The 26,484-nt window shown below is 53.1% G+C and overlaps 10 protein-coding genes across 10 annotated transcripts; 3 read left to right on the top strand and 7 right to left on the bottom strand.

The window, feature by feature from the left end:
• Window positions 1-548: 548 nt before the first annotated feature.
• Window positions 549-2,619, bottom strand: J4E93_005752 (uncharacterized protein; the record flags this gene model as incomplete). Its single annotated transcript, XM_049343672.1, has 4 exons — window positions 549-881; window positions 942-2,275; window positions 2,332-2,400; window positions 2,460-2,619. The coding sequence occupies 4 exons, from the start codon at window positions 2,617-2,619 to the stop codon at window positions 549-551; spliced, it is 1,896 nt and encodes a 631-aa protein (XP_049198905.1).
• Window positions 2,620-3,311: 692 nt separating this feature from the next.
• On the top strand, window positions 3,312-4,583 carry J4E93_005751 (uncharacterized protein; the record flags this gene model as incomplete). The annotated part of the gene is made up of 1 exon (XM_049343671.1): window positions 3,312-4,583. One exon carries the CDS (start codon window positions 3,312-3,314, stop codon window positions 4,581-4,583), a length of 1,272 nt encoding a protein of 423 aa, XP_049198904.1.
• Window positions 4,584-8,108: 3,525 nt separating this feature from the next.
• On the top strand, window positions 8,109-8,899 carry J4E93_005750 (uncharacterized protein; the record flags this gene model as incomplete). The annotated part of the gene is made up of 3 exons (XM_049343670.1): window positions 8,109-8,462; window positions 8,514-8,666; window positions 8,720-8,899. The coding sequence occupies 3 exons, from the start codon at window positions 8,109-8,111 to the stop codon at window positions 8,897-8,899; spliced, it is 687 nt and encodes a 228-aa protein (XP_049198903.1).
• Window positions 8,900-9,290: 391 nt separating this feature from the next.
• On the bottom strand, window positions 9,291-11,356 carry J4E93_005749 (uncharacterized protein; the record flags this gene model as incomplete). The annotated part of the gene is made up of 3 exons (XM_049343669.1): window positions 9,291-10,697; window positions 10,751-10,896; window positions 11,038-11,356. The coding sequence occupies 3 exons, from the start codon at window positions 11,354-11,356 to the stop codon at window positions 9,291-9,293; spliced, it is 1,872 nt and encodes a 623-aa protein (XP_049198902.1).
• A 1,188-nt stretch (window positions 11,357-12,544) lies between these two features.
• Window positions 12,545-13,913, bottom strand: J4E93_005748 (uncharacterized protein; the record flags this gene model as incomplete). Its single annotated transcript, XM_049343668.1, has 3 exons — window positions 12,545-12,713; window positions 12,875-13,608; window positions 13,659-13,913. The coding sequence occupies 3 exons, from the start codon at window positions 13,911-13,913 to the stop codon at window positions 12,545-12,547; spliced, it is 1,158 nt and encodes a 385-aa protein (XP_049198901.1).
• A 695-nt stretch (window positions 13,914-14,608) lies between these two features.
• Window positions 14,609-18,186, bottom strand: J4E93_005747 (uncharacterized protein; the record flags this gene model as incomplete). Its single annotated transcript, XM_049343667.1, has 12 exons — window positions 14,609-14,956; window positions 15,008-15,186; window positions 15,235-15,529; window positions 15,576-15,710; window positions 15,757-15,914; window positions 15,976-16,067; window positions 16,114-16,791; window positions 16,839-16,874; window positions 17,043-17,113; window positions 17,166-17,239; window positions 17,293-18,072; window positions 18,126-18,186. 12 exons carry the CDS (start codon window positions 18,184-18,186, stop codon window positions 14,609-14,611), a joined length of 2,907 nt encoding a protein of 968 aa, XP_049198900.1.
• A 628-nt stretch (window positions 18,187-18,814) lies between these two features.
• On the bottom strand, window positions 18,815-20,635 carry J4E93_005746 (uncharacterized protein; the record flags this gene model as incomplete). The annotated part of the gene is made up of 6 exons (XM_049343666.1): window positions 18,815-19,015; window positions 19,065-19,825; window positions 19,881-20,184; window positions 20,244-20,261; window positions 20,352-20,374; window positions 20,443-20,635. The coding sequence occupies 6 exons, from the start codon at window positions 20,633-20,635 to the stop codon at window positions 18,815-18,817; spliced, it is 1,500 nt and encodes a 499-aa protein (XP_049198899.1).
• An 818-nt stretch (window positions 20,636-21,453) lies between these two features.
• On the bottom strand, window positions 21,454-22,573 carry J4E93_005745 (uncharacterized protein; the record flags this gene model as incomplete). Its single annotated transcript, XM_049343665.1, has 3 exons — window positions 21,454-21,756; window positions 21,809-22,522; window positions 22,571-22,573. 3 exons carry the CDS (start codon window positions 22,571-22,573, stop codon window positions 21,454-21,456), a joined length of 1,020 nt encoding a protein of 339 aa, XP_049198898.1.
• A 425-nt stretch (window positions 22,574-22,998) lies between these two features.
• On the bottom strand, window positions 22,999-23,838 carry J4E93_005744 (uncharacterized protein; the record flags this gene model as incomplete). Its single annotated transcript, XM_049343664.1, has 1 exon — window positions 22,999-23,838. One exon carries the CDS (start codon window positions 23,836-23,838, stop codon window positions 22,999-23,001), a length of 840 nt encoding a protein of 279 aa, XP_049198897.1.
• Window positions 23,839-25,164: 1,326 nt separating this feature from the next.
• Window positions 25,165-26,402, top strand: J4E93_005743 (uncharacterized protein; the record flags this gene model as incomplete). The annotated part of the gene is made up of 2 exons (XM_049343663.1): window positions 25,165-25,697; window positions 25,763-26,402. 2 exons carry the CDS (start codon window positions 25,165-25,167, stop codon window positions 26,400-26,402), a joined length of 1,173 nt encoding a protein of 390 aa, XP_049198896.1.
• Window positions 26,403-26,484: the final 82 nt, after the last annotated feature.

Raw genomic sequence — 26,484 nt, 5'->3', positions numbered from 1 at the left:
AACCTTTAATCTTTGGGCATACGCAGCCCAAAGCACTGCCGAAGAGAACTGTGCGAATAATGCAGTGGTCATTGATGGGGGTTGGGAGTGTATTCCTTCGCACCCATATCTCCGTTAAAAGGATTCATCCCCCCGTTGCGATATGCGATCAGATCAAGATCCACGGCGATTTCGACCGCTCCTATCGCGCCACTTCAGGATGCGATCCTTTCATCCTCCCACCAGGGCAGTCACGCCGCAGCCGATACAGATCGCTTGGTATGCGAGAAATCGGCAGAATCGGCAGCCGAGAATCCAAGTGCAGGTTCCTCTGTCGGCTGCCCTGGCATAACATCCGCTTCGACTATCCGTTGTATTGACCAACACTCAACCAAAAGACATACTAACATGCTCACTACACTCACAGACTCCTCGTCAACAAATTTTTGCAGGCTCTTGATAAGCCTTTCATTTCGACTCTACCCAAGTTCTTGTTGTTTCGAGTCTACATAGGTCTCACCGTATCCCGTCTCCATCTCAGCCGTCCACCACCTCTCTTCCTCCCTTCCTCAATGGAACTTCGCACTAACACCTCCATACCTCACCCCATCCACTTTCAATTCAAACACTAATCCCGCACTCTCACACCGCATATCGAGCGTAAAGTCCAGATTATCAAACTCCACTCCCTTCGTCGTCGTCAATCGCGTAAACAAGCTCTTCGGCACCGTGTTCAAGTCCGTGGTAAGTGTGCAAACATTGATAAGACCCTTCTTGAAGGAGTCGGGCGCCGTGTCCGCGTCACAGGCTATGAGGTCGTCTTCTACGATGAGAGATTGGCCGGGCCGGAAGTTGCGCGTGTAGTGGAAGGATATAGGTCTGTTTTCGGAGACTTGTGCGCCCTGTGTGGGAGGTTAGTATGTTGAGCTACATGATGGAAATGGTGAGAGAGGAGTGTGTACCTTTGCGATGTGCCATTGCATACGGTCGGACACCATCCATCGTTCCCAGAGCGGACTCCAGTACCGATCGGATATGGGATGCTTCGCCTCATCGAATACCGTCGCGTAGCTCGTGCCATAGTGCCAGCGACTTCTTCTGCTAATGACCATGTTACCTTCTAGCCCGCGCAGTACTGCGCCTCGCACGACTGCTGTCCACGCATGTATCGGGTGATATATCTCGACTGCCTGAGACGCATTCAATGCGACCGCATGCGTTGGTCTTTCGGTATAGGGAGGTGGAGGTGCGCTATTGAAGTGAGACTTCATCCGACCGTAGAGGTAATTGCTCTGCCCGAAGCCTCCCACCAGGACGATACCGCACACCAGACCTCCCTTTGCTCTTATGCTGTGGACTTGACCTTCCACCAGATCTATGACTTCTTGGACTACCGGATCGAATAGTTCCTTGACTTGCTCCGCACTCATGACAAGGAACCCAGAGTCGAGCCCCGCTTCCTCGTCGTCCGGTAAACCCGGAAAGGGTATGTTGACCTCATTGTGTTCCTCCTCATTGAAGTTGCGCTTGACGAACTCCTCAAAGTACTTCAACCCCATGTTCCAAGTCTTCATCTTCTTCTCGCGCATCCAGTTGTAGCGTTCTGCACCGATGCGCTGCTTCACATGTTCCTCGAAGCGATAGTTGATAAAAGTCGAACCGCAGAGACCGCCAGTCCCAACTGCCGATTCCTCGACGCGGAGAGGATGCAATTGGGTGATCTTGTAGGCTATCAAGTCGACAGTACCGCCACCAGCATCGCAGACAACGAAGTTGTCGCCAATCTTCAGATGGTTCGGTTGTATCGCCTTTAGAGTATACACAGCCGCAGCCTCCGGTTCTGATATAAGCTTCAGCTCGTGCCTGTTGCCCATACCAGCTTTCTCCGCAGCCTTCAGCGTCGCATCCTTCGCCGAGTCTGACCACACAGCAGGTACTGTCAAGACAAACTCAACCTTGGTCAAGCTGATGAATGTCTCTCCGTATCTCTTTGTCAAAGTCTCCATTGTATGTTTGTATATCTGCGACAGATAGTCCGAGACTGCTTCCATGACCGTCTTTTCGAACTTGCGCAGTTGCGCGGCGGTTTCGAGTGGCGATACGAAATGCGGCAGCTTCTGATTCCTATCGAGGAACAGCTTTATACAGCGGAGACGCGTCTCCTCTGGCTTGAATTGGAACCCCCATTTTATGTTCTGCGCAGGTTTCGCGGGCGCATCGAGCGAGGAGACTGAGCCATTACGGGAGGGTGGTTCGCTGTAACCGATTTCGGTGGGGACTTTGTCGGACGTGATACCTGCGCGTACATGTCAGTTCGTGGATGCGTATTTGGTCACCCCAAGTACAACATACCGTTCCCGCCAGGCCACGTCTTGATGATGTCAATGTCGTCAGGGGTCGCACTGTAAACGGCAGCCACACCTATCGAGCTTCAGCGTCCAATCGTATCGGTCGCATATCGTGGAATAGTTGCTACCAACCGCTGTAGGTGGTTCCAAAGTCGACACCGACGACCAACCTGTCCTTCGTGGTACTACCCACTTCAGGTACGCTGCCTATGTCGATTGTCGCATTGCTCCCCGGATTGAAAGTATACGGAATGCTACTTCCTCGATTGGGAAACGTGTGGTTCATGGCCATTCTTCGGTGTTTTGGCTTTGTTGTTTACAATGCCGGCTTCGGCAGATCGCGTGGCTGTCGCGTGGGTCGGACCGCGGGGCTGAATCCTACGAAAAGCACAAGAGTATCATGGGCGTGGACGTGGATACGGGGAGGACGTCGATGTCATGAGTATGTCTGCCTGAAGGACATGCGAATGATTCAGGCACCGGCGGAAACCTTGCGCGGTGTGATGTCGAAGCCTAGGGACGGCGCGCGCTACCCACTGCTGTAGGAGTCGCCCAGCTGCGGGCCCTGGTTGGTGATCGTCAGCTCGCGCAAGGCTGCAGCATTCAGCTCGCCCAGGCACACTCGTGTCGTTCCACGTGAAGCCATCCGATGGTGATATTCCTCGAGAGGGGTGTGGAGGTTTGGGTCTTTGACGCCCGCTTTGAAGTTGGTTCCGATGCGCCCTTAGGTCGGAACGCGCCCGGTCCCAACCATGACCGAACGAAAGAGTTCTGGCAAGCCTCAGCACTTCAACCGCACGGTCTTAACATGTATTAATATACCCAGAATCTACCCACCGCCTCAGCGTGAAGCGTAGTACCAGACTCATCTCGAGATCAACAAAGACGTCCGCGAACAACGTCGTCACTCCACCGAAAGCCGCCGTAGCCGCTCCCAATGCGAGGAAAGACGAAGTACACCGGCGCCGACACCCCTTCAATGATATGCTGAAGCGCAAAAGCGAAGGTGCGGTAGATCTCGAGAGAGACACTGCACCTTCAGGGCCTAGCAATGAGCTTTACAGCAAGTCGGAAATGGCGTCACCGGGCGATGATGTCGTAGACGCGCGCATGGCACACCGAATCGTGGATCTGGAACGAGCGCTGGCAATTGCAAAGGAGGAACAGAACTTGGCCAGGGAGGAGCTATCAAGATTGAGACAATTCAGGGAGGCAGATCAAGACGCGATCGAGGATCTGAGGGCGCAACTCGCTCAGTCGGCTTCGAATGCGGATACAGTCCCACCGGTACAGCTCGAACAGCGGCTCGCGTCGCACGACAAAACACATCAAAACCGCCTCGAGCGACCACAGTCGAACGGTGAAGCAGACGACCTACGACTGCGCCTCCACGCCGCCGAGAAGGAATCACAAGAGAGGCTTCAGCAGCTTCTGGCACTGAAGTCAAGCATATCTTCGCTCACGCGTATGGATTCACAAATCACGGATAGCGAGCTCGCAGAATCTTTCTCACAACTTGCGAACCGCGTGCGCGAATGGACTGTGTCGAACTTCAGGCGATCGAAGTTGAATCTCGACAGCCTTCCAAAGGAGACGGAGGAGGTTCTCAGCGCGTTGAATCCGCTATACAGTGTTAACATTCGGAGTACGGATAAGCTTGCGCTGTATCAGGCTATTGTATCGAATTCGCTCATGCAGATCTTCGATGCTCCTGTGGTGTTTGGCCTACCTAGCACAGGGCCGTTTGGGGCGCTGCGGCCGCTCGTTGAGCACACACGGCACCTTGGTATCACATATCGGGAATGGGTGCGCGCTACGGTGCAGATACTTGAACGCAGCGAAGCGAAGCGAGACGTCGATACCGAAAGAGAAGCCTCACTACACGGACTTGCCGGAGAGATCAGCCACATACTTTTCACCCTCACGTCCGTGAGCCTTTCACCATCCACTCAGTCAACACTCACCGGGATATTGAAGGACGCTGTGAGTCTGCAACGTACACTGGCTCTGCAAAAGGCACGCTACCAGTTGCTCTTCTTCCGCTGTCAAGATGCGAGTATGCAGTTCGATGACCGCACGATGGAAGCTGTTAACGACGTTGATACCGCTGTGGAAGATGGTGCTGATATGGATGTAGATCGCAGATTTCTGTTCTGTGCGTTCCCGGGTTTGGTCAAGTACGGGGATGAGTGGGGAGAGCATGTTGAGATGAGCAATGTGTTGTTGAAAGCGAGGGTGTGCTCTAGTGTGAGCTGATATAAGAACGTAGGCGGGGCTACAATAACATCAAGAACGCACCCTCTCATCCGAGTTTGACTTCGATGAGTTCCCGATCAGCTGCTTCCCATGCTTCTTTATCGATTTGACCGACGGCTTTTCTGTAGGCGATACCGTCTGTCCACTCAATCCAAAGAAGATTGTAGAACTCTCGTACATCGTCATCATCTCGATTTTCCGTGTAAGGTTTACCCCGATACAATCTCTCATAACACTCATTCCTGTTTCCTGCAAGGCCGGTAGATATCGCAATCAGTTCGACCCTCAGATCCGCTGTCGTCGGTACAGGTGCATCTCCGGATTTCCACATCCTGCCCACTACAGACCCCTTGACGTCATATATCCCTACCGTTTCACCCAGTCCGTCGTTGACGCCCTTCCCCTGCCAAGCTACAAGAAAGTACGCACGCTCGGTTTGGCATGTGATTATATTCGACGTCGGCATCGGTAGCGTTATGGGTTTATGCGATGTATCCACGAGTGGGATCGGGAAACGAAACTTGAGTCCAGGAGCTCCAGGTGTTTCGTAATCGTAGTTTCTTTGCATATCAGAACTATACTTGCTAGAAGAAGGCATAGTTCGACTCCAACCCAGAGGTGGGATACTTTCACTGTCTCGAGCGAAATGTATGTACTTGTGATACTCGTTCTTGATCGCGATCCGAGCTCCTCCTATGCCGCTATAGTACCACTGAACAAGTGGACAAATAAGAATACCCTCGTCGCCATCCTGTCTCTTTATCAGGGAGCGCGTGTTACCCCACCAAAAAATAGGAACGGACAAGTTCCCACGCCAGGTCATCCAAGACCAGCTCGGTGGCCCAGTACTCTCCTCGAGATCTGCAGATCCGATTCTTCTTGCTGCAACTGCATGGAACGTCCACAGAAGTGCGAGATCAAAGAACAGAACGGGGAGGCCGAATAAGAAACCGCCAGGGAAGACCTTTGCAAATGAGGCAGCAGTACCGGCAAATGCCGGTACGACGTCAGAATCATAGGTGAAATGTCTAGGTACGTAATCCCTGACTTCTGCCGCATATTTTTCAAAGTCCGGCCAGGTAGTCGGGCCCGGAAGTAATTCTTCAGTTGCAATGGGATGTTGGTCAGATCCAGTTGTTAGTATACCCTTTTTGTCAAGCCATCGAGTTCGGTGACATGACCACGATACGAGGTCGGGATCATGCTTCTCCCCACATTCGACATTTTCTTTTACAAATTTGAAGAAGTATAAGATACGTCCCGCATTGTTACGTTCCTGATGGGTCCTGAGATCGAACACGACAACCGTTAGTATAAAGACTTCCCTGCTGTGTGATACACGAAAGTTTACTTACCATCCTCGGAAACTCCACGTTTGCTTCAAGCCTAGATACCTCATTTCATTATAACGACTACGCTCCGGCCAATTTACGCTACGGAGAGACTGATGTATCCATTGATCGGGGCGATCCACCAGGCCAAAGTCCGCCGTAGCGCCCGTGGTAGCGACAAGAGTAAGGTAAGAGTTCGCATATATCTCCGCCATGTTCTCAATTTCGACCTTCTTATGTTGCTGATCGTCCTGGACGATACAAAGCTGGTCAACGAAGATGTACCGTTCTTCGAGCAATCGTGTGACCTGCAAAGCTTCCCGTATTGTTCTGGGTAGGGTGGATTCTACCTCTATGAGGCTTCCTTGCTGCCTCAAAAGACCAATGTTACTTGAAGACAACTGCACTGTCTGTACTCCGCCCCACACGTAGCTCAGTGTAAGATATCGGTCGGTAATTTCGCCCTCAACTATGCAAGCGTTCACAGTATCGATGAGCCACGTAGGCCACGCGGTTGCTTCTGCTTTGGGTATGACGCAGGGAGAGTCATGGTGCTGATTGCAGGTGTTAATCCAGCTCTTGATCATATCGAGTCGCGTCTCGGCTCCGACAGTGGGATTCGTTGTATCATTCTTCTCGCAAGTCGGATCCGGAACGTTCTCGACAGTCTCGTCTTGTAGTGACATGGTGAGATATGGGGCGTCCAGCCGTAAGATCTCGAAGTGAATGAGAGGTGATATGCGCTTCAAATGCGAGGTCAGGACTTGCACTCTGACTGTGCCACACGATGACGTGCCCCGCACTCTTTCTAAAAGCTCCCATTGCACAGAGCTCGCAGGCCTGCCCAATACAGACAGGGTTCAATAGCTTATCGAATCTTTGTAATCTTCAACATGAGATTTGAAAACATTTGCTGTCCGCCTGCAGAGGTTGGTAGATGATGCGCTACTTTGTAGCACTGTGTGCTCTTTTGAAGCGGCAACACCATCTTTGGAACTGAGTCGCGGAGGTAAAAATTCGCGAATGTGTTGGTTTGATGCCGATGTATTCGATCAAAGTCGTGGGTGGCAGTCGAGTACAGGTCCGCAGCGATTCACGATGCATCATCTATCTAGTATAGTGTAATGACGGAGCCAGTCGCGAGAACACAGTGATGACGTCATCACACAACTGTACCTTCCCACGTGGAACCTCCGTCTTCGCGCAGACTCATGTCTAGCCAAGTCATAAATCCTCTCCCTGCAGAGCTATCTTATGTGCATGCCGAGTGCGTACTTTCGAGCGACACATGCATTTGCACTGACTAGTGATAGGCCTACCAGTGACGGAAACGCGGCGGTCGGACAGACCCACCCTATATTTGTTTCATTATCAGGAGAACCGGTAGTCGCTACGCTCAATCAGACCGCCATTGAACTCGCCTTCAAGTTGCACTAGAACGGCCTTGTCTCCTTTCAATGATGTTGAGTAATCCAAGAGCACCGGCAGAATTAGGGAGGGGCGGTGAGTGCCACCTCGCTACTATCGACGTTCTTGACCCTATACACAACATTGGCACTCTTTACGCACATCCGGAGGCTATGCTTCTTCCAACCTCAGGTACGCCATGTTAGCGCTGAGGCTCCGAGAAACAAGCCTTTTACCCCGGATTCCCAAGGTGCCAACCCAAGCTTTTTCGAGAGCTGCCTTTTAGCCAGAACGGTTCGGCTCCACGCCGGTACACCATCTGACCACGCGGCCGTAACGCCATCCATCAATCCAGCGCGCGATGTGCCGAAGGTGCTATACGTTGCACCTTTCTACTCGCTCGCTTGCTCGCTTTTCCCCCGAAGACACTGGGATTCATATGTACCCCAGACGAGCTCGGCTTGGTTCTGCATGAAATGGACGTGGAGCTACGGCAATAATCCCTGTCGGATCTTCGTCACAGGACGGCGTGACTTGCTCAGATAAATTGCGAGGACGGATGAAAGGACCATCTGTGCACCAGGAGAACGCAAACCAGTATCCTGTACCCCACCGCCACGCTAAGAGGTATAGTCGAGGCAGACTGATTCTGCCTAAAGGACTGCTACTATGGCCAGGTGAAACTGGTCTTTATAAACACATCTCCCGTTGCCCAGACTTGATCATCACACTCCCTTGACATCTCATCTCCATCCGAAGCAAAGTACCCACTTATCCAAACGTCAACATGAAGTTCGCCGCAGCAACAGCTCTCTTTGCCGGTCTCGCCGCCGCCGGTCCCGTTGAGCTCTCCGAACGCCAGAGTTGCCCCAAGGTCTACATCTTCGGAGCTCGTGAGACCACCCTGCCCCAGAGCAATGGCTACGGTACCGCCGCTGGTCTCGTAAACTCCGTCAAGAGCGCCTACCCCGGTGCAGGATCCGAGGCCATCGTATACCCAGCTTGCGGTGGAGGATCTGCCTGTGGAGGCATTTCCTACGACAACTCTGCTTCTCAGGGAACTGCGGCTGTTGTCAAGGCTGTGACTGCCTACAACCAAAAGTGCCCAGACACCCAGATCGTCCTTATCGGATACTCTCAGGTATGAAAGGTGCCATGAAACCCAAGAACGCCAAGTACTAACGGTCCGCAGGGAGGTCAGATCATGGACAACGCCGTCTGCGGCGGCGCAGGTTCCACATTGACCGGCACCGCCCTGGCAGCCGTCAAGGCCGCAATCTTCATGGGCGACCCCCACAACCGCAACGGTCTTCCCTACAACGTCGGTACTTGCAAGGCCCAAGGCGTAAGTCCACCACCCTCTCATCCACAGTTACTCTTACTAAAAGCTACTCTCAGTTCGCCGCTCGCCCTTCAGGATTCTCCTGCTCGCCCGCCAGCACCAGCATCATCCAGAGCTACTGCGACTCCCAGGACCCGTACTGCTGCAACGGAAACGACGCCAACCACCACCAGCAGTATGTCAGCATCTACGGTAGCCAGGCTCTTGCCTTCATCAAGAGCAAGCTTACTGCTTAGACGTGGTGTGTATGCGAAGAGGACGGAGGGAAAATTGGTTGGTACCTATGATTGGTGCAGCACTTCGTTGTAAATATGAATTAAATGAGTGTGTATATGTCACAACATGCTTGACTGCTTGCCTGCGTCCTACTTTTACTTGCAACATCTCATCATCTCTCATGTCATGAAGGTATGTACCATTTCTTTATCTATAAACCAGAGATTCTATCATCATGATCTACCTCAAATGTAAAGACCGTAACAGCACCATGCCATACCAACCTATAACCCCATGACCAAGAAAGGCCTCTCCCCGCAAGAAAGAAGAGGAAAGAAGAAAAAAGGGAAACCAAGAAAAGAAAGAAATTCATCCGCCAACCTCTCTTCCACCCGATCTTAATCACCTCAATCATCCTTTAACCCATTCACCCACCTCAAACCCCACCCTCCTCAAATCCGCATCCGCAAACCTGCCTCCAGGTCCACACGCCTTCCAAACACTCAAACACCTAACCCCCTCATCCATCTCCGGTTTCATTCCCACCTGCCCCTCTTTCGGATCGAAGCTCTTAACATACAACGTAAGATCAGGACCTACGGTGCCGCGCCACAGCGTCGCCATCCACTGCCAGTGGTCGGTTGGGCTGTAGGCGTCTTGAATGGGAATGCGGGAGGCGTAGGCGATGGAGGCGGCGAGTTGGAAGGTTGGGAGCAGGATTACGGGTTTGATGGTGGGGATGGAGGAGAGGGAGTGAGAGGGGGAGTCGGGGGGTGTGGCGGAGTCTTTGCGGGTGTCTTTTGTGGAGACGATGATTGTGTCGCTGTTGTTGGATGACGGGGTGTCTGTGGAGGAGGTGGGTGTTGTGGTGATGTATTTGATCATTTCTTTGCTTTTGGCGTGCCATTCTTTGATTAGGTCGAGGTAGTCTTCGAATGTGACTTCTTTGTCAGCGTTGTCGGTGGGGGCTTGCGGTGGCTCCGCGATCTGAGGGCTGTATTCTTTTTGCTTGATGAGGTATTCGTTGAGCCATTCTGTGAGTTCTTTGACGGCGGCTGGGTCGTCGCCTTCGATGGCGATGATGGCGCCGCGGTTGGCGCGGTAGGATGGGCTGGCGGAACCGGGCTCTTTATATTGATAGGGAGGCGTTATACGTCCGAGGAGTTTGATCTTGTTGGGGTATGGGAAAGCACTGAGAACTTCCTCTACGCTCTTGGGACTGCCATCGGACTGTAGAGATCCTAGCTCAACCATTGACTGATGGCGCATCTCGCGAGGGGTTCGTGGAGGAGGCATTGTCGCACTATGTGGCGTCACATGGATGGGCGGCAAAGACTCGCGTCGATAGACGGCGTATTGCTGGATCGGGCCGTTATGCGATCCCTCTGGTCTACGACCGTTACTCGTTGGCGGAGGCCCTTGGTCGAAGCGGCGCTTCTTGTTCGGCGTCAAAGGGCTATACATCATCGTGTCTCCACGCATAGTCGGATTGAGCTGAATATTACTGAGGCTTGGTGGAATGGGGCCTCGGCGATGACCGGGCGACTCAAGGCTAAGGTTACTCATCACGGGTAGGTAACGAGTTGTTGGCGTGAGGCCTTCCGAGATGTTAGGAGGCGGCAGAGTTGGGGTGCCGGAGGCGTCGAGGAAAGGACTGGTAGGTGTTCTCAGACTGCGGCCACCACACTTGTGACAACGGTACTTGTCGACTGTCGTATGCTGGCCAGTGGGGTTCAATGGTGACGACCCAGGTTTGCCAAGACGACGCGGCTGATAGCGGTAGTCGGGGTATTGTTCTTGGTGCCTAGCTTTCTCTTCCTAAACCCATGTTAACAAAGACAATAAAGGGTGAGGTTTTAAGGGCTACTGACCTGCGCAAGGTCCTGCCAAACCTTCTTTTGCTCTTCACCCTCAGCCTTCCACTGTTCACCGATAATCTTTGAGATGTCAGGATTGTTGAGACCCGGATTACGAGCGGTAATGGCCTGCTGGTGGTGCTGTCGATAAAGGATAAAAGCTACAAGGCAATGGTCAGCAGGCTGCGCAAGAATGACCGCAAACAATGATGGGTGTCTTTGTTCTGAGTCAAATCCAAGTCAAATGCTCCGATTAGGAAAGTGACGTACATCCAAGACAAAGGAAGATAATATCGACTTACCATTTCGCGGACGCGGTATTTTCGGCTCTGGCTGACACAAGCAAACATGACCTGAGAAGTCTGGCTCGCCGCCAGCTGTAGCGGACGAAGCACTTGGGGGAGGTTTATCGTCAGATGGGCTGATCAAGTCGTCGGCCCCGTCAATCTCAATCAGCGGCGAAGGTCTTTTCCTTGTAGTCCTCGGCGACGACAAAGCAGGAGAGGCTGGCGGCTCGTCCCTCTTAGTATGCTCAGCGGTAGGATTAGATGTGGAGGCTGGGCGCGTCTCGTTGATCCGACTGCTCTTGCGCAAGTTCCTCGAAGGCTTCGCATCGTCCATTGGAGACACTGGAGAGGTATCACCAATCTGCATGTTTGTCTTGACGTACCGCCTCGGCACGTGAAAGAAGGTAGCGACAGGCGGAGAATGGGGAGAAGGAGTCAAAGTCCAAACAATTGGTGGCAACACTCGACTGGCTAGCATTTTCGATTTCTAGAGACGCGGCAGCTGACCTAATGACTCCGATGGAAGAAGGCGCGGTTCATTGTCCTCGGTCGGACACGAAGGGAGGGAACAGCCGCGTTGGTAACGAACTATTAACAACATGTCCGTATCTTTGAATGCATTATCCGGGAGCTGAAGTTGGATCTTTGACGCTTTGACGATGGTAGCAGCCGTGATCCAGTAAAATGATTGTTCCAGTCATATGCAGCCGATCTGCGCTGGCGGTTTCTTTGTTCTACTACTTCGGGAGCGTGCCAAGACGAGCTTCCACCAACCGCGAGACATTACATTCCTGTGCCAGCTATGCAAATAAGAGTCGGGGCTTTGTCTCAGACCAGGGCTTGGTCTTGTCTCGCCTTCGTCATTGGAGTGGTACTTTGATGCGCGGCTTATGCAAGGGGCGCCAACAATGCAACACCTTCCCGCATCGCAGTGTGCCGCACCGCAACGGCTGTGGCTCAGCTCAACAGCGAAGCTGTAGACGATACCCTCCCCTATTTTGACTGATGATGTTTGCAGTCAAAGCATCAGAAGACGAGTGCGAGCCAGGGAGGCAATAGACCTCAGAGATTTCCGCCTCCCCTCCACCCTCTCCACTTCCCCGGTCCTGTCCAACGCTACAGCACCCTCTTTCATAACAACGACTATGGCCCAGTCTCGAGATGATGCAGTCATACTGCTCCTTGCGGCTATATGCCGTCCTGGTGGTGGCGAGGCGCACTTTGCCCCGTGTCGCGGGTGACCAGGTAGTTCTACGAAGCTCTTCTCAGCCATGGCCAAGTTCCAAACAGTGTCTTTGATAACTTGTGCTGACGACCCGAGGGAAACTTCGTTCTGTTGGCGAGGTCTCAGTCACTTTCTTAATGACCTGTGATAGTATCCAGTAAGAAACTTGAGGTCAAAGCTCGCTCCCTCGTCCTCTTCCGATCCGTCCCTCTTTCCTGTGTCCGTGTCCGTGTCGCGGGGAAGCAGGAAGCAGGAAGCTCCGTTCAGTCTCGGCCGAGTTCTAGACAGTGTCTTGTGCTAATACCCCGGAGGAAACTTGAGGTTAAACTGCGCTCGCTCCTCTTCCTGCTTCTTCTCTTCCTCATTCTTTTCACGCACAGCATTAATACTCCGATTGCCGCGCACCAAGTTTGCGGCATGTTTTCCAATAAGCTCATGAGCCGGACCACTGAGCTGGATATTATCCCTATCACATCACCCCGTTAGCTTGAAACAGAGACAAAGCGTTTGTGCTGTGCCTGTGGCTTGTGGCTTGAAAGGAGCTTGGTGCTACGCAGCGACTGAGCTGCGTATAGCGTAAAAACGGTAGATGTATCGAATGATCGAGGATACGGCTTATGAACTTACCAAAATAAGTGCTGAGTCGGCGCAGAGCACTTAACCAACCCACTCCCCCTTACAGCATCCAAACACGGCGTATCGACGTGTTCGAAAAGCGGTGCCTGAGCCCCCACACCAGTCGCATCAGAAATCTGTCGCGAGTGCAGTTGTTTGGCGCGGACTTCATTCATGATGATATCATTCGGGAGAGGCATGTAGATATTGCCATTCTTCCATTCGGAAGCCTTGCGAAGTAAGACTGTGTTCCAGTATGACCATAAAAACACCATTCGGTGCTGAGTCACCGCAAAGTCAGCTTCCCGCATGGCTTTCTTTTGTGACTGGAATTGCGGGAGGAAGGAGGCGTCGATCATTTTGGGTATGACGATGTTGGGCGGGTGGGCTGCGTGTTCAGCCAGGATGTCGAGACTGTGGAAGAGCGACTCGATGCTCTTATCCACCGCGGACATGGCCACAGGCTTCTCCAACGTAGAGTATTCGAGCAAATCCCACAAGCCGAAGAAGACGGTGAAGAAAGTCCATTCGTCTCCTTTCCGCAGGCGTTCGGGGATGACTCGTCGCCCCTTGTCGTAGGCGACGTACTGTTCCATTTGTGTCTTGAAGTCAAACGACGTGACGGTTGTCTCGTTGCTTCCCGCGCCTTTCGTTTCCGTGTGGACGTTTGCGTCGACTAGCGATCCGATGTGTGCAGCCGCGGCTGGCTTGGAGTGGGCGAAATTGTCAATCGTGTCACATGCGAGCTGGAGTGTGTTAGACTGTGTTTTTGTATGAGGGCATGACTCTGACGAACCTCTTTGCATAGCGTTTCTACCCATAGGTCGCCTCGATCTGCGTCGCGGGCTACCACTGCAGATAGCACAGGCGAAGAGACGCGGTAGCTTCCTGTGTCGGACCAATCGTTGCCGAAGACTACTATGCGGTGCGCGTTACCGCGCCATACGGTGTGGACGGTGTCTTCGAAGTTGGCGGAATGTACCCAGGTGAAGTACAAGATCATGAGAATGGCAAGAGCCGCACAGAGGTGCAGCCGCGAGAAGAACCTCATTGTGTGGTCGGCTAGGCTATGCGACAGGTGACAGGCGGCGGGTGTGAGGGTGAAGTGGTAGCAATGCGATGCGACCCAGCAAATGGAAGCAAATAGTGGGCAGCTTGGTGAAGCAGTGGAAGGTATAGGCTGCTAACCGCGGGAGTAGCCAGCGTCATCCTTGACAAGCGTTAAGGAACATGACGACGCCTGTGCAGTGCGAGCCTCGCTGTGATTGCATCCCCGGGAATACATGGGTCAGAAACGTCCAAATGTGGATACATGTCGCGTGCGCGTCGCATGCCAAACTCAGAATCCCATAATTGGCCTGACTCTTCATCGACTCACATGTCATCGACTCACCTTCCATAGTCAGAGTTCCCCTGACCAGTCATCCTCCTTTTTTGTACGACCGCCACAACACCGACGACGCCGACATTACACAGCGCCGTCGTGCGAAAAGTTGAGGTTCTGACCGCGCGGAACCTACGGCCGCTCGGCATCTCGCCCCACTTCTCGTGGCGTAATCAGCGGAGCAGAGTTCAAGACTTACGTATATAATTTTAGCTAACGTATATCAGTGGAGGAGGATGCGAATGCCCAGGTTGTGAAAGCCACGAAGCCACAGGTGCAGCAGACGCGCTATTCCTGTAGCGCGTCAAGTGCTTATCCTGCCGCCCGTTGGATGATCGGGTTCGGAAGATGCTAACCGCCTGTCAGCCCGCTCGCTGCACCGCCGCCGCCGACTCCTCGCCATCGCCAAACTTCAGGTTCGCGAACCTGTCCATCAGGAAATCTCGCATCGCACCATTATCGTCAATCCATTGTGCGACGATGAACGCCTGGTCTGCCCATTTCTTCGTCTTAACATCGTCTTCTGACAGGTAAAAATCCACGGCGCGATTGAAAGCGGTGCTTGCGAGCCATTCGAGCTCGGTTTTGGGATAGCAGTCGATCTCCTTAATGCACTCGTCAGCCAGGTCTGCAGCATCGTCGTTTGTCGTGAAATCAGATGATGGCGGTGGTGTGTCCAATCCGGCTGTCGCGATGGTGGGATGGAGGGTCTGAATGGGCTTAGGAATATATCGGGGATGCAAAGGTGTGGAGGAACTCACATTTTTCTGCTTCGCTGCGAGATAAGTCACTTGCTGAATGCACTTGATACTGACGTCCTCGTCGTACTCAAGTGAAAGGCTGAACATGCATCTAAGCCAGCGTGCCAGCTTCGTGATGTCGCGGCCTGAGGGTTGGCGGCACGTCAGGTTGATGATTTTCTGCAGAACAGATAGTACTTCTGTCAACTTCGTCAGTCTTTATCCAGCGAGTAGTTCGATGATCTTACTCTTCTGATATTTGTCTTCTAGTCCTGCCTTCACGATGCAGCCATGCACGACCAGAACGAGGTCCGCCAAAGTCTCGTAATGATCCGGGTTCTTGTACTTCCAACACTGATCGAAAAGATTGTCAAGCTCATCCCATCTCTCAAGCTTGAGGACAGCTTCTAGCTCCAATTTGACAATTTGGAAGTATTTGGACATGATGTCGTCTTGGGAGGTTCCACCAAGTTTGCTGATGCTCTCGGCTGCGGTGCGTCGGAACTCTTGGCTATGCTTATGGGCTTCGAGGTAGTAACCAATCTGTAGTAGTCAGACACTGGTCGTTCTACGGAGATGCGCGACTCACACTTTGCTTGGTGTTATCCTCTGCGCGTGCCAGGGTGGTGTAGGTACAAGCAGTGAGAAACTCGCAGAACACCAGCCGGAGGCAAAGATCACCGTCTGGGTTTGGTTCGGTCTTCTCCTTGAGAAGCTTGATGAACTACAAGGGTTAGTGGTATTGCTTCCGTCTTTGGCGTTCAGCTCACCTCAGTGCAGCAACCGAGCAACCTGACCAGATGTCCTGGTGGCATCTCCGCGCAGTACTTCAACGACATGTTGTAAGCGTTCTTAGAAAACCACTCAAACTCCACGGCTGTGAAAAGTTCCTTGGCCGGCGTGCTCGGCCTGATACGAGATGCTTTGGCTTGAACACATGCTTTGACAATCAGTAAGGGTGCCTCCTCCGGGAGTGCACAACGACGTACCTCCCTCAAAGACGTTGCAGATCTGTTCCAATATACCGGCATCAATGTTACCGTCTTTAGTAAGCTCGGACTCCAACATACGTGCGGTAGACCTGGTGATATGTGAGAGGAGGGTGACACTTCGGGTGCGCGACGTACCGTAAAAGCGCAGGGAGATGTATCCCCGCCGGTGCGCTATGCTCGTACTTCTCCAGAACTTTCTCGAGAGCATTGATAGCCTGTCTTTTGCTCCCCGCACTCTGAGCCTCCATGACGCAAGCGTAAAGTAGGGTAGCGTCCTTTGCGGAACTCCGACAGACGCAATCGAGACATTCAGCGGCGAAGATCTCATCGCCGCCTCGTAGACCTGTTTTGTACATGAGGTAGCGAGTTATCGGGTCGTCTTTACCACTCTCAGGCATCTTGGCGTGCACTTCCCGGGCAGCTTCGTAATCTTGACGTGACAAGGCGCACTGTATGATCTTTCTCGCAATCTTGATTTTGTTCTGAACGCCAGCCTTCTCGAAGATGTCATGAAGGCATGCTCGACACCAAGCCTCAGCGATGTTGTGTTGTTCCTGGCTGGACGCAGCCTCCACCTTCTTCCACAAGAGGGTTTGCGCAGCATGTGTGGCAGGGGCAGAGAGCGAAACTTTGGAGTTCTGCGCTACGGTATCGAAGAGGTCATTGAGTTGCTCGAGCGAGTTGTCGGAAAGACTGTTGCTGATTCCAACCCAGATACGTGTGATGACTGCCTTCTCGACCCAGGACTGGTTTTCCTCTCGGAAGAGGCGGATATCGATCAGATCGTCCAGTACTTTGCAGGCGGTCACGTTGCTAGAAGTGGTCAGCGAGACGCTGTAGGTGCGTATGGTTATGTGTACCTGTGGTCTTTGAGCTTGTGTATGTAGTGCATGATGCTGAAATGTATTAGTCAGACTGAAGTAGGAAGCGTAACGGATAAAGTGCATGCGTTTTGAAATTCGTATCGTTCAGCACGATGGTACGGATCATGCGCAGAAGGACTAAGGGAATTAGCGGCGTTATGACGGAGAGGTTCAAGTAGCTCGCCATTGTAGAACTCGGACGTGTCCATGGTCTCGGCTTCGGACAGCAGTTCGATCTTCAGCAATGAGACGATCATCTTGTCGCCAAAGTCCTGAAGAGCGTCAGTCAAAGATAGGACTGAGCCAGATCGTTCACGAGCGCACAGTCTCCATCAACTTCACCATCTGCCATGCCTTCTCTTTGGCAATAGACGTCTTAGTCTTCATGTACGCCTTGACTGACAACCTCATTAGCCAGAGCCTCATAGCCATGTCATGCGGACGTGCTCACCAAGACTTTGCATGATACTGAGTCTCAGCTCACCAATCTCTGGACTAAGCATGTCCAGATCCTGCTCGCCAAGAACATCGAAGGCGCGCTCTAGCCATCTCGTAGCAACCTCATAGTCGCGCTTCGCCAACATAGCCTTCCCGATCTCGTACAGCAGATCGGCAAGCTGCTCAGTGATGGTAGAAGTAAAGCTTTTCCAGACCTGCTTGCACTTCTCGAACATATGCTCTGCCATACCCATTTGATCTTGACGCCACGACAAAGTCATTCGCACAGCGAAATACTGCGCGCGCAGGCCATCCGCGATGTCGTTGTCCTTCTCAGGTTTGTCCTCGGTTCCCTTGCTCATAACATCTTCGTACTCAGCAGCGAGCTTGAGCAGGTCTGTCGCGATGCTCAACTCACTCGCCTCGATGCACACTCTTGCAGCTTTCAGTGCAACCTTCATGAGACGGATGCAGCTCTTGCGCTGGCGTACGTTGTTCGGTCCGCGAACGCCAGCTGAGTCGAGGAGCAGGAATGCGTACGCACAAAGGAAAGGTACCACATTGGTCTTGTCTGCCGCTGAGTCCCTCGACTGGTTGTTGATGACGGATATGTCGCGTCGCAAGCGCGTAGCTTGGTTCCAAAGCTCGGTTCCCAGCCTGTCGAGTTCTTCCTGCCTCGCGGTAACGGCAGTCGAGGTTTTGAGTGGCAATCCGAGAATCTGGGCCTGAAGCTCACCAATGATCGTCGCGTGGTTGCCGGCTTCTATACGTTTGCTGAGCGTCGAGGCGAATGCTGGTGGGAAGGTAAGTGTCACGCGAAGGGCAGGCGCGAGGTAGTGCACTCACTGAGGACTGCCTTCAGCTTCTTCTCTCGCTCTAGTTTGGCTGCTGACTGCGCGGGCGGCATGATGCGCGTCAGATGGCAATGCGAGTGACGTTGGTTGATGTGAAGCTTGAAGGTGTGAAATGTCAGATCCCGACTGCCACTCTGGAAGGTGGCTCCGCGCGCACGTGCAGAAGATCAGGAAGGTGCATGCACGTGGTCGCGAGGAAAACTGAATGTAAGACAAAGAAACAAATAAATGCAAATATGAAGGCAGGCAAAAGGATGTACATGTTGAAGTAAACCTGTGGATATTGCCGCACTTGCAATTACCCTCCCGAGAGATGTGCGCACTCTTCCGGGCCAATGTATCGAGACACCAAAGACAGACATTACCCTGTTCCCAACCCGTTGTACAGCAAAGATTTTACAAAAACACTCGTTCCGAACGAAGTCTTCACAAGGGCCTCTCCTTTTTGAACTCAGCAACGCTCAAATCGGTGCCGTTGAAGATAATGCGCTTGCTTTCCCTTGAATTCTTGAACTTGTAGAAGATTGATGAAGTCATTGTTGTGATTTGTGGTGCGGCTTCGAGGGCCTCAAGACGCCGGTAGCGACCCCGATGTGGCCTCGGTGATGGGAAGGAAATTACCTACGATCAACGCCGGTCTACAAAAGTCAGTCTGAGCTCGAAAGTAATGTCCACCTTCGCTTACATATTCCAAGCATCGCGCTTGACGGTAAAAGAGAAGCAGCACCGTATCTCAGGATCCTTAGAGTGCGGGTCTGGGTTCTTCAAAGAGCAGCTCGTCAGGATGGCTTTTTGTGTATGGTCGAAAGCGATGGCGCCGAATTTCTCCCAGTAGGAAACGAGTGATGGCTCCGCGATGATCTCGTGCAGAGCGATATTACCCTACATTCTGTCAGCTGGATCGAAGTTCAAGTGCTGGGTCCTCGCTTACGTCTCGCAACTTTGACATCGGTACGTGGATGAGTCGCGCCATCTCTTTGTTGCCGCGATATATCTCGCCTGTTCTTCTCCAACAGCACGCGGGTATAGCCATGCTTGCGAAAACGCGATCGTACTCCATCAAGCTCTTGTCAAACCACATCTCGATGCGTACTAGATCCACATCCGTCAGACTCTGCATTCGCTCTCGGAACTTGGGTCGGAAGCGATCTAGTTGGCGCAGTACTCGAATGCGAGATGCTTGTTGCAGGTTCTGCTCCATGTACTGGTTTAGCCGAGCATAGCCCTTAACATAGTTGAAAGGCTTTAGCAACCCTGCGTCGACCTTGGCCTTGAGTAGCTTGTTCATGCGCTCTTCAGGACTGTCTGATCCGGCAGGATCAGCGGCCGTGACAAGGTATCTCTCTCTTGCCTTGTCGGTAGGGACGCCACCTGTTTGTCGTGATGCAGTATGACCACCGACACTTTGCGCGGGAGGCGGAAGTAATTGCGGCGGTCTTGACGCGTTCGAGGTAAAGGCAGAGTTGCTGTTCAAAGAGCCCATCTGATTCATGAGTGAGGCATCGGAAAAGAGGCTGTGGAAGTCATTGCCTCCGTAAAACGCGCCGTCGTCCATGAGGCTGTTGTTGAGGAAGTCGTTGAGTAGGTTATACTCATTACTGACTTCGGAGGTGTTGAACATATATGAAGGGTGGAACTGCATGTCCTGAAGGTTGTTCTGAGACGAGGAGAGCAAACCATCGTAGCCCAAGACTCCCGGCACGTCAGTGACGACTACAAAAGGGAGCTGAGAAGAAGTGTAACTTACAAGGCTGACTACCAGCTGTCAGGGCAGGTAATTGTGGCGCGGATACGGAGTCAGGCTGGGTACCTGACGTAGTGCTGGCATCCCTATTAGGAGGTACTGGGTGAGGCGCCAGGTTTAGCGCTGCATCCGGAACTGGAGGAGCGGCCGTCGATGCGGCGTCGGAGGGAGTCGATTCGACCTGAGTGGGCTGACTCTGTCCATCGCCATTCTCTGGCTCGGACTTGGACTTTTTGACACCCTCACGCGGCTCATCGTGACATAGGTGTCCAATATTGCGCTTGACACAGCGTGTGCATGGTCGCTCCTACATTGGGCGAGCTCAATCAGCTTGCGAACAGATGAGGCCATACTCAGTGCACTTACGAGGTCACAGGTCATGTGCTGATTGGTGTGTGTCAGCAAGCAGTAACAATTGTCTTACATGGAAATACATTGCATGTATCGAATGCTGGGGAATTGGCTGTGGCTCACCGAACGTCTGCAGTAGATGCATGCTGAAGGAAGGCATATAGGTTAGCAGGGTTGCGGATGCATTTGTGGGTACACAGCATCGATGGCTTACCATGATTTACTTTTCTACGCTTTTTTGGCGGTTTTGCGGACGCCTCGGAATTGGTCGCATCGGGCTTGCTCTTGGAGGGTGAATGGGTCTTGGGCGCGGTGTTTTCTGGAGCGACTTTGTCCTTGTCGGCTTCTGGTGGATCGGTCATTCTGACTGGCGAAGCTCCATTTGATCGTCGTGCAGCTTCCGACATCAAGTGTGGGTAGTGGGTCGGTGTCAGAGCCGGGTGCTTTTCTTGGAGACGCGCAGGTTCATGTGTGTTACGACAGGGGTCTCGTCACGCACTCGAGCATCGAAAAGCGCGCAGAAGGTCGAGATGCGCCAGGAACACGTTCTTTGGTGGCACAGCAGAACCCGTAGTCGCGGCAGACGAGTGGCGGAGAGGTGGTTTCAGAAGCACGAAGGAACAAGTGAATGTTCGCGGTCGCGTGCTTTGCCGAACCGAACCTTGGAAGGAAGAACCCGGAGAATCCCACGCCCAATCGCGGAGAAGTGCACCGCCCACCCTCCTAGTGGAGATTTTGACAGCTTCCCGCTGCAATGCGGGTGATCTCGACGGGGCATTCAGATAGCGGCGCTTGACATGTTGTAGTTTGCACAAGTTTCGCATAGAAGGGCTGCAGCTGCAGAAGTGGCTCCGCTCTGCCGAAGCCCTGGTGGAGCCAATCATGCCCTTGCATTGCTACACTACATGATGGAGACGGCCGCGAACGCGCGCATTCCGAAGACCATACCGTCGGAATCGCAGTTCTAAAACTGGGAGTAAATTGATAGACTTGAATGGTCTCGCTGCCAACTCCAGCCAGCCGCCACGCTCGACAGCCTGGTACGGGCCTTGCTAACCTAGCCCATGCCTCGCACAAAGCTTCCTTTAGAGTATTGAAATTACGCCGATGCCCTCCAACGCCATACACCTGCCTTGATATCGAACCCAGTACCGTATTCACCACACCTGCCCAGAGCCCGATCCATGCGCCGAGCCATGCGTGGCTATAGAAAGAACAAAAGTCATCATGGGACCTGCATATCGATATTTTGTATGGCAGCATATTGCGCTGCGCCAGCGTGCCTGAACAAGACGTCGTCTAGTACTGCTTGCGCGTCGTTAATCGTCGTATCGAGACCCTCGACCTGTGTATGGTTGCCCTGCATGCTCTCCAGGCTACGTCGCAATTGGGCAAGCACTGGCGCGAGGTCGTCATCGGACGCATCGACAAGGGGGGAAGCTACTGGCTCTGATCGCTTCAGACGGATGTCGTCGGGGCCGTCGCCGTGGGCCGTCGCATTGCCTTCGTCTTTGAGTAAGGGGTGGATCTGCAGCAGGTTAGCAACACGTTCAGCTCGACCAGAATAGACAGATACGCACACGTCCATGCTTCCTTTGGTGCTTCCACTCGGCTCTCCAATTCTTGACGTTCTTCTTGAGGTCGTCCAGGTTATCTTCGTCCTTCTTCAGCAGGTGCTGGGCAATCTTGACCTGCTCGCTGAGCAGCTGCTTGGAATGCCGGGCTGTCGTGACCTCTCGCGACACTTGGGCATTGCGCTCCGTGAGCTTGTCGATGTTGAAATGGATGTCTCTGGCCTGTGGAGGTATCCGCGACTCTGCTAGTTGACGCGCTAGCTTCCGTACGAGGGGGTTGAGTGTGTTGTGTGCCGCCATGATCCTACGCTCGTCTCGCTGCGTCTCGGCGATGTCCTTCTTCGCATTGCGTACCACCGTTGTGATCTGCTCCAAGACCTGGGGCGGCACTTGTGGCCACGAATCTATCTGCTCCTGGGGTATCCTCTTCTTCTTGTTCTCCAGCTGCACGTACTGTTTGCGCGACTCGGCTTCAGGTTCAGCGACTTCGTCCGACTTGCGCTTGCGGGGTCTCGAGGGTTGGGTTGGCGCGGGTTCCGTGATTGAGAGCTCATCCTCGACTTCTTCCTGGGCTGGTCTCTTCTTCGGTCTGCCCTTCTTTGCTGCTGCCGGCTTTGATGCAGGCTTCGCCTTGGCCTTCACGACGGCGCCAGAATTGCGACTGCCCGGAGGCCGGCCTCGCTTTTTCGTTGCTTTCGCATCCTTAGAGCGCGCAGGCGCCTGAACACGATCAGTATGCGCGTATAACAGCGGATTGTTGATGCTTACCATGACGTTGTGGTGGAGATGGGACGCGACTGGTTAGTGTTGACATTCGCGTTGGTGGGGAAGGAGCCGGTTAGCGCGGCGCCTCTTCACGTGCGGTTCGTTTGGCCCCTCACACTTCCCTCATCACTCCGCCGTCAACTCAACCGCCTGCCAAGTCTTCGACGATGCACTCTCGGCCTAACGTCTCGGACGTAAGATTATAGCGCGCAGACCTGTTGGAAGTCTGTCTCAACGTCACAGCTGCTGCTACATGCACATCTCTGAACCACCAACATTTTATTTCATTGCGTGCCTCTCACACTAACACTAAGATATATACAAATGTCGCTATACTGGTTTATACTTCCCCTGTCGGCCACTTTCGCCAGCCATCACCATCAGATCCTCCAAGGCACATACCATCGGCCCACTACATCGACTCACACCACTCAGAATTGAGAGAAGAAGCTCCAAACCTCCTTGGGCGTGAAGCTCTGTGGTCCAACATCGTTACCCGCATCTCCAGGAAGCGCAACATGGTCACCGTCGAAAGCAGTGTACTGCGTCGGGTACTTGCAACCATCGTACACCGTCTTGATACGCTGTCTGCTGTTCCTGGCCGGCTCTGGTGCATTCTTCTGCTGGCATCCGTTCAGCCTCACAAAGCGGTCCCTGATTTCTCTTCCCATAGCGATGGGTAGGACGCTATCCTTGACGCCGTGCTGGCCGTAGTACGCAATGGGCGTGTTTCCGCCATTGCAGCCTGAAAGAGTTGCACCAGAAAGCACAGCGATGGCGCGGTACTCGTTTGCACGACTGCAGGCCAGACTGAAGCTCATAGCGCCGCCGTAGGAGAAACCGAGCGAGAAACGTTGTGTCTCGTCCACGCATAGGTCATCCTCAACTGCCTTTCGGACAGTGTCGAGGAAGGTGATGTCTTCGCCGTTCGTGTTTCCCCACCCCTTGTTAATACCATCGGGTGCGACGAAGATGGCAGTCTCGTTTGCCAGGGCCGCAAGGCCGTAGTATGGTGCGTTACCGCCCGAGACGGATGTCATGTCGCCATTGAGCCAATGGAGACCGAAGATGAACTTGTATGGGTGGGAGTTGTCATAGTTGTTCGGGATTCGCAGCGTCCACTGGCGTTGCTTGCCGTTCACCGTGACCCTTTGGACGCCGTTGGTCAGCCTTGGCGCCTTGCCACAGCCCGCTGTGACAGCGGTAGCCTGATCAAAGAGTGCGAGGAACAATAGAGCGCCAAGCGCGAAGAAAGAGGTTGGACGGAACATTGTCAGGGATCCCTAGGCTTGAAGGATGCGATAGCCTTCCTTCGGTCTCGCAGCGGACGTTTAAGTACATTTTCGCATTTCACCTTCAACCTCACCACAAGTCCCATACTCACGACTTCATCAGTCGATCTCTTGGTATACTACGGAGCTATTGCCCATTCCAACTGCCGTACGAGAACACCAAGACTTCTATACAATCCGGAGATGGTCAAACCCCTTGCTTCTGATTCTACGCCCAATCGACACAGTCCAAGTCGCATTTTCACCGTCTCCTGGCACTTCAAGTAAATGATGCCAAGCAGAAGAAACTCGCCAAGAAGAAGAAATCTACGGCACTTGTTCGGAAACTCAACAGGTGACATCCTTTTGTGGAGCACTGCTGCATCATGCAAGGTGACGAGCAGACCCCATGGGGTACATACTTACCTAAGACGCTGCAGAGCGCCGACTTACGCCATCATGTCGCTCGGATATGCTAACCGACTGTTGGACTACTTTAGAAGATCGTTGCCAGATTCGGGCACTCACATGTGTCGCTATTCATGCAACAATATCTCCACTTTCCGATCCTTCATGAGGTTCGTGGAAGAAAGACTTAAGAGCCGCGGCTGTTTGCACTTGCAGCACCCAAACTTTCAGTTTAGCCCCAGCGCTGGATACAACCTTCCCTTTGGGTGAGTACGACGTGTCAGGATACCTGGGCGAGGCCATCACATGCTCAGTTTTGTCCGATTGGTGGTTGTAACATCCGAAGAAGAGGCAAAAGTTATACTGATTACAACTACACAGAAGCTTCCACAACGTTTCAGTCACCCACGACAACTGAAAACTTTCAAAAGCTCTGACAGCCATGAGCACTGTTGTTGAGCTCGCTTCATAAGTTTAGGCACACTCATCTACCGACGAACATAGCCGGAGTACGTACAGCAACTCCACACCCGACTTACCCGTCGGCGCACAGCCAGATCTTGACAGACACTGTATACCCCTCACGAAAAAGACTCATGCAGAGCAGTAGCTGGCGAGCAAGGTGAGGACGTACGAGCTTCTTCCACCGGCAAAAGACGCCCCATGGGGAACCGACAACATGATCGACGGCCCGCCGGGTATATCCCTCACTGTTCGTACCAGCCATTGAACTACGCATAGCTTCTTGAGGGTAAGCTTTGACGAGCATGATGACGCGCATTTGTAGCCGAAGGAAGAGATGAGCCTGTGGCGTCAACGATGAAGTGCAGATACTTAAGCTGAAGGTACGATCGATCGATTGAACCCCAGCATCAATCAAACGTCTCTCCTAGTACCGCAATTGGAAGGTGTTTCAAAATGTTGTTCAAGATCCTAGCGGCCACAGCGGCCCTAACAAGCACAGCTATAGCCCACCCATACCCACCATCCTGCAACACCTCTACCCCGCAACCCTGGGGCTTCTTCACAAACAACACCATCTACCAAACCACGGGCAACGAATCAATCACCTACCCCCGCTACACCGAACTCCAAGATGGAACCATCATAGCCACCGCCTCCCTCTCCGGCCACAACCCAAACTACTTCCCTATCTTCGAGTCGAAAGATGGCGGCGCATCCTGGGAACATATCTCTGACCTACACGACACGGTCAACGGATGGGGTTTCAGCGCCCAGCCCGCGTTGACCGAATTAACGGAGCCAATGGGTGGCTACGAAGCCGGAACCATCCTAGGTGGAGGAAACAGCTGGAGCAACAACGGAACGCGCATCGACCTCTACGCCAGCACGGATGGAGCGCGAACCTGGGAGTTTGTAAGCCACGTCGCTGAGGGCGGACGCCCGAATACTACGAATGGTGCAGACCCTATATGGGAACCTTACTTTCTGTACGTCACGTCACCCAACCTCCCTCCCACCACTTCACCAACACACCCACTAACATTCCACGCAGCCAATACAAAGGCGAACTAATAGCCTACTACTCGGACCAACGCGACCCCCTGCACGGCCAAAAGCTCGCCCACCAAACCAGCACCGACCTCCGCACCTGGGGCCCCGTCGTAAACGACGTTGTCTACGACGAGTACCTCGCGCGCCCTGGCATGACAGTCGTAGCCTACATCCCGCCGCTCGACCAATGGATCCTCGTCCATGAACTGCCCATCGGAAACTCCAGCTCGTATGGGCAAAACTACCCCGTTTACTATGTCATGGCTGATGAGCCCACAAACTTCCGCAATTCAGTGGGCAGACCGATTGTTGTTAATAATGCGACGGTGCCGAATGCGAGTCCGTATGTGGTTTGGTCTCCGCTGGGCGGACCCAACGGTACGATCATTGTGAGTGATGCGGATAGGCGACAGGTGTATACGAATTCCGCGGGTGGCGCGATTGATAAGTGGGAGGAACATATGACGCCTGCTGGTGCGGTGTATAGTAGGGCGATTCAGATTTTCGCCAAGAGACCGAATCATCTACTGGTTTATGGAGGCGAGACGTATGATGGGAGGGCGGAGGGGTTGCATACGCCGTTTTCGGCGACGGTGGTGAGGTTGGATGAGGTGCTCAAGGCACCGGCTACGGAGGAGTAGGGGATATGAGGGGAGGAGAGAAAGAGAAAAGGGAGCAGGATCCGATGTGGTATGCTAGATTTGAAAATATATGAATATATAT

The sequence above is a fragment of the Alternaria ventricosa genome (assembly GCF_023758065.1).
Source record: "Alternaria ventricosa strain BMP 2768 chromosome Unknown scaffold_9, whole genome shotgun sequence".
NCBI lineage: Eukaryota > Fungi > Ascomycota > Dothideomycetes > Pleosporales > Pleosporaceae > Alternaria > Alternaria ventricosa.
This window is presented reverse-complemented; position numbering and strand designations above follow the sequence as displayed.